At 40.5% G+C, this 6,222-nt stretch overlaps 1 protein-coding gene across 1 annotated transcript; it reads right to left on the bottom strand.

The window, feature by feature from the left end:
* Positions 1-1,515: 1,515 nt before the first annotated feature.
* LOC141620438 (uncharacterized) lies at positions 1,516-2,001 on the bottom strand. Its single transcript, XM_074437309.1, has one exon. The coding sequence runs from the start codon at positions 1,999-2,001 to the stop codon at positions 1,516-1,518; it is 486 nt and encodes a 161-aa protein (XP_074293410.1).
* Between the last annotated feature and the right edge of the window lie 4,221 nt (positions 2,002-6,222).

The raw sequence follows: 6,222 nt of genomic DNA, 5'->3' as shown, positions 1-6,222 counted from the left end.
AGTCGCCGGGATTTTGAACACACTCATCACATAGGTAGGGAGTGAATAGGCAACAGCCTTTATGAGAACCTCCCTACCAGCCTTCGACAATAATTTCCCACGCCACCCTTGTAATCTCTTGCTGAGCTTGTCACGGAGGATGTCAGTGAGGACTTTTTTTGATCTCCCCACTACCGTAGGCAAACCCAAATACCGCTCCTGCGTCTCCACCTCTCGAACCCCTAACCTGCCGAGCACTTTGTCCCTCGTCACTCTTGGGACTCCTTTGCTAAAGGACACTGTGGTTTTCTCTAAACTGACAAGTTGACCCGAGGCCATCTCATATCGTCTAAGGATATTGGACACCTTCTCAGCCTCATCTTCAGTGGCTTTCACAAAGAATATACTGTCGTCGGCGAAGAACAAGTGAGAAATAATGGGGGCTGAGTTCGAAATCCGCAGCCCGTATAAGGATCCATTTTCCACTGCTCGTCGCATAAGATTAGAGAGAGCCTCAGCACAAAGGATAAAAAGATACGGTGATAGAGGGTCCCCTTGACGGAGACCTCGCTCCGGGCAAAAAGCACTCGTCTGCACACCATTAATAAGAACAGAGAACGACACCGATGAAACACACGCCATAACACGAGCAATCCAACCTCGATCAAAATTCATCACCTCTAAAACCCGTCTCAAAAACCGCCACTCCACCCTGTCATAGGCCTTGGCCATGTCCAGTTTAACCGCCATAAAACCATCGGGTTGTCTCGAGTTTTTCATATGGTGGAACATCTCGAAAGCAATAAGCACATTATCAGTTATAAATCGACCGGGGGTGAAGGCACTTTGGTTCTCCGAGACAATCTCATCAAGAAAGACCTTAAGTCTATTAGCTAATACCTTTGCAACAATCTTATATACCACATTACATAGACTTATAGGCCGAAAATCTCTAATTTTATCCGGTGCCTTTTTCTTCGGGATAAGAACGATATTGGTGTTATTAAATTCGCGCGGATCAATCTCTCCCCGTAAAATGCCGAGCACAGTGTTAACAACATCTGATCCAATAATATGCCAAAACGAGTGAAAGAATAAGGCATTCATACCATCCGGTCCAGGAGCTTTGAGCGGGTGCATTTGGTTCAGGGCCTCGATCACCTCTTCCTCACTATAGTCAAGTCTTAAACCTGCATTCATGCTATCAGTAACCCGTCTTTCCATACCCATCAGCATCTCGTCAAAATTATCCGGATGTGACGAAGTGAACAGCTACTTGAAGTAGCTCGTGGCCACCTCTGAAATATCGTCATGACCAGACCGCTCCACCCCATTGTCATCCACCAACATACCAATAAAATTCTTTCTCTTACGTTCCCCAGCTCTTGTGTGGAAGAATTTAGTATTGCGGTCTCCGTCCTGTAACCACAACGCCCTAGATCTTTGCCTCCAATACTGTTCTTCTTGCCTTCGAAGGGTAGCAATTTCAGCCACAAGTTTCTTCCTTCTTCTCACATCCTCGTCAGACCGGCCCCCTTACGTTAACCGAGTAAGTTGCTTGCTCTTGCGCTCAATCAGGTTACTAATCTTCCTTATACTGGTCTTTTTCCATGCTTGTAACTCTCGTGCACAGCATTTAATCGACTCGCCTAGAACTCCCCCACCCTTATTAACACCGCATCTGACTGCTTCCTCGCATCCTTCCTCACCCAACCACATGTGCTCAAAACGAAAGCACTTCTTCACCTCCATTCCCACGGCTCTCTTATCTAACATCAGCTTGATAGGGGCATGGTCGGACCAATCCAGGGTCAAGTGAATGAGCTTAGCATACGGGAACATATCGATCCAAGAACCCGTACACATCGCTCTATCAATCATACTTTGTCGATTTGCATCCCCTGCCTGTCCGTTATCCCACGTGAACTGGTATCCCTCCCACCCCACATCTTTAAGGCCACAGTCATCAACAGCAGCACGAAAGTTGTTCATTTGCCATTGAGCTCTACTTCCTCCCTTCATTTCCGTTGAATAGAGAATCTCGTTAAAATCACCAATTACAAGTCATGGAAGATCAGATTGCCCATGAAGCAGGCGAAGTAACTCCCACGTTAAGTGTCTATCCGCCACCACTGGCCACCCATACAGACCCGTTACTCTCCACTCCTTCTCCCCCTCCCTTACAACAACATCAATATGATGGGCTGACGATGTTCTAAGGGTACAGTCTAGCTCTTTCTTCCACATAAAAGCAAGTCCACCAGCTCGCCCCATACAATCAACCTCTATCCCAAAAAAACCGTCTAACCTCTCTCTAACCCTCCTCATCTCACGACCACACAATTTCGTCTCACACAAGAACAGCATGGCCGGGGCTTCCTTTCGTACCAAGGCACGAAGATTATTTACAGCGTCGGGGTTGCCCAAGCCCCGACTATTAAGGCTTAGAAGATTCATTGAGCCCAGCGGGGTTGAGCACCCTCAACCTCCGCCTCAGATATTAAGACATCCCCGTCTGTAGAAAGTTTTAATTTCTTACCTTCCTCGCCCATCAGCTCATCAACACGGCTCCTCTTCCCTGCTTCACGGCCACCTCCACCTCGGTTCTTCTCTACAACCTCCCTTGCCAGCCGTGTCCAAGTCATCGCCCCCTTACCCTTCCTACTTCCCCCACAAGTCTCAGTCAAGTCCTCAATAGCATCCCTCATCCCCTCTTCCCTCTGGCAGCATTGGTCATCAGCTACATCATCAATACCCTCCTCCCATCCCTTATTCTGTACCTCCTCTCCACCAAGCAAAACGCCCTCGCCTCCCTTATCAGTGTCACCTCCTGCCGAGCTCGCAACTTCTACAATTCCCTCCCCAGAGTCAAACCCACATCCGCGACCCCCACCTTTGAAGCATCTCCTCCTTGCTGCTGTGGCCATATACTGGTAGACGATTTTCTTATTTTCAAGTCAATAGCGATAGCCTGCAATTTGTCTATCATCTTGGCTATATCGAGCTCCATGTTCTGTGGTCTTTCCGCTTCAAAGTCTGCCCTTAAATCACGTCTAGCACGCCCTGGTCCATCAGAAGCCGTTTTAGTCACCTTCCATGGGGATGCACGTAACCACTCGCCAAAACGTAGCTCACCCTCATCATATGGTCCATCCTCACAGTCTTTTTCGCCATGTCCTATATGTCCGCAACCATAACAGTACAAAGGGAGTCTCTCATACTTAACATCAAAATTAATCACTTGCCCTCCCTTCATTTTAATTGGGACTACTGATTTCAAAGGTTCGCGAACATCATGAAGAACACGTATACGAACAGCCCTATCAAGCTCATTATTAGGCCCCGACTCCATAGCAATATAGGTCCCTAGTGAGGCTCCAATTTTCTGTATGTTTGACATGCTTGTACGTCCCGCTACAGGTAGATCATAGACCCGCGTCCAAATTGGGAAAAAGAAAAGCGAAACATCAGTGAGTTTACCTTCGCAGTTTGGTTCATTGAAGCACAATAGAAACTTGTCGAAGTGCCATGGTTGGCCCTCCAAAACCCTAGCTTTATCCCGTTCCGTACCAATTCGAAAAACGAAAAGTTTCTCCTTCGCGTCAATCACGTTCCTTATCATAGGTTTTGTGGGGTTCCAAAGCCGAATCATGGATTCAATGGCCGCTTTCACATTAATCGATTTGGATGCCCATATCTTCCCCACCAATAGCATCTTCTCCTTTTCATGTCCCTCGTCAAGTCCTTCCTCCCACTCGAAGGCCTCCCCATCGATCCCGTCCTCCTCCCCTATCGGCCGTTTTCCGTCTCGAATATGGCCTCGCATTGTACCATTCATCCGACCCTGCATAGAAGAAACAAAAGCAACCAAGAAAAACAAGCAAGAAAAAACGACTATCTCACAATCGAAATTGTGAGATAATCCTCGAACTAGAGGATCGACACTATGAAGAAAATAGACAGAAAATCCTAGGAGACTCTAGACGAAATTTTCATATGTGCTTAGTTGATAAGAGGAAACATCTTAAATCACACAAAAATATAATGAGGATTGAGTGGTCTTAAACAAGACCTGCTAATATGATGTTTTAACTTTTCTTTTAGATGAGTTTAATTTTAAGAAGTTTGATGAATTTCTATTTTGGTTTCGATGTTTTAACTTTTCCTGTCACCTATTCCTCGGCCACAGCTTGTGTTTTACAAAAGGTACTCAAGAGACAGTCATACATCTAAAGTTACTAGGTTTGGTGCCCGGCTTCGCCCGGGCTACCTCTGTTTACCGTTAAATTTTATTTTCAATGAAATAAACTATGTTGGAGTTGTCTAACTCACACGTTTACTATTTGTAATATATTTAACAACGGCATATCTTGTAATTATGATGAAATGTAAAATTTATTTTCAAATTATGAGACACGTTCACTACCCCGCTATTAATATTGTTACTTTCACGACATTCTTTCTGAATATCATTACGTTCACTACTCCCGTGGTTACTATTGTTTCTTTTACTAATTCCTCTATTTTTTTTCATTAAATTCATTATTCCCGTTAATTTTATCCGACCTATATTTAAATAAATAAAATATTTCCTTGAGTCGATTGATTATTTAATTGTTCATACTTTTTCTCATTGTTACCATTGTTACTTTCACTACATTCGTAGTTACTTTCACTACTCTCACTATCATTATTATAACTGTCACTACTCCCACATTAATTACTACCGCTAATTTTATTAATCTCGTTGCTACTACGATTACTTTTACTACATTTATTTAATGTATAATTCTATGATGATACTAATTAATTCCATAAGTGGGGCATGTTAATTTTAAGGAAAATCACTATATTCTTGTATTTTCTAAATATAATTACTTTAATTTAATGTAATTTCCATAAATATTTTTTATCAAGGAATCTGTATATTATACTTTTAACCAAAACTATATAATATTTACATTGAGATCCCTTTATCAGGTCCATCACACGGTGCTATCGATTTAAAACTATATAGTATAATTAATTTGTATAGATTTCTTTAATTACATTGAAGTCCCTTGGTTTCTGGAATTAATATATAGTATTGATTACTCCCTCCAATTCCATATTTTCTTTCTATGGAGTATTATTTATGGGCACGGGTATTAAGGAGAGGAATAAAATAAGGGTAAAAAAGTTGAGTGGGGTTTGGTGATAGGAGAGATGGATGATTAATTAGGAGTTAAATAAGGAATTGTGGGGCCAAAACATTAAGAAAAGTAATAAAATATGAGTAAGTTGGGTGGGGTTTGGTGATAGGAGAGAGAGATGGATAAAATAGGAGTAAAAGACTAAAAGTTTCCAAAATAAGAAAAGGGAAGAAAATCTGAATAATACGTTTTAGAAAATAGGGAAGAAAATACAGAATAATATTATTACTGTATTAAGGACTATGATCACTATAAAATAACAAAATTAATTAAGTAGAATTAATTGTTTTTTACGCTTTTCTCATTTAGGACCTGTAAGACCATGTTTATCCGTAGGTCTTGCAAACCTAGGTCTTACATTAAATATTAATATTTTTTCTAAACCAACATAGAAGCCCTAGTTCTCGTTTTTACTCTTTTATCAAGCCCTACCTTAACTTACTTAAACCATCTCCTTATCTTTTTACTATATACAACAAGAATAACAAAAATAAATAAATATTTGTCCCAAAATTTGTGTGTATACATATATTAATGTAACATATAATATTTTTGAATTTTTTAAGTTTTATGATATTTTTTCATTTAAAAATAATGTTTTATAAACAATACAAATAAATTATAATGTGTTCCAAAATATGTTAAATGTGATCTCATTTTATAGAGCATGAAAAATTATAAATTTTTATATAATTATAATTTTTTTTTAATATGTAAAATTAAAATTAAAACCATTTTGAAAAGAATAACAATAACTTCTTTTTTCCAATAAACCTTTTATCCATTCACTAAATTCATTACGTGTGCATGGCAGGAAGAGGAGGTCTTGAATGTGGGCTAAGTGTTCCATATTAGAACGCATGGAACGACTTTGTGAAACAAGGTCTACATTTTATTTTTGTTTTCCTTTTTGTTTTTTAGTTTTTTTTGTCCTTATTCAAGACCTTGCCCATGTAAAACCTACCTATAAACATGGTCTAAGGCCGTAATATTGATAGGACGGTCTTATGAGTTATGAGAGAGTTGACGGGCAATCCATGACCAAAACCAG

This window comes from Silene latifolia, chromosome X, assembly GCF_048544455.1.
Source record: "Silene latifolia isolate original U9 population chromosome X, ASM4854445v1, whole genome shotgun sequence".
NCBI lineage: Eukaryota > Viridiplantae > Streptophyta > Magnoliopsida > Caryophyllales > Caryophyllaceae > Silene > Silene latifolia.
The sequence above is the reverse complement of the archived record's forward strand: the minus strand, read 5'-3'. Positions and strand labels throughout refer to the sequence as shown.

Bases quoted from the DNA above. Each gene is read 5' to 3' on its own strand.
- LOC141620438 (XM_074437309.1), bottom strand. From the start codon at position 2,001: ATGAAGGGAGGAAGTAGAGCTCAATGGCAAATGAACAACTTTCGTGCT.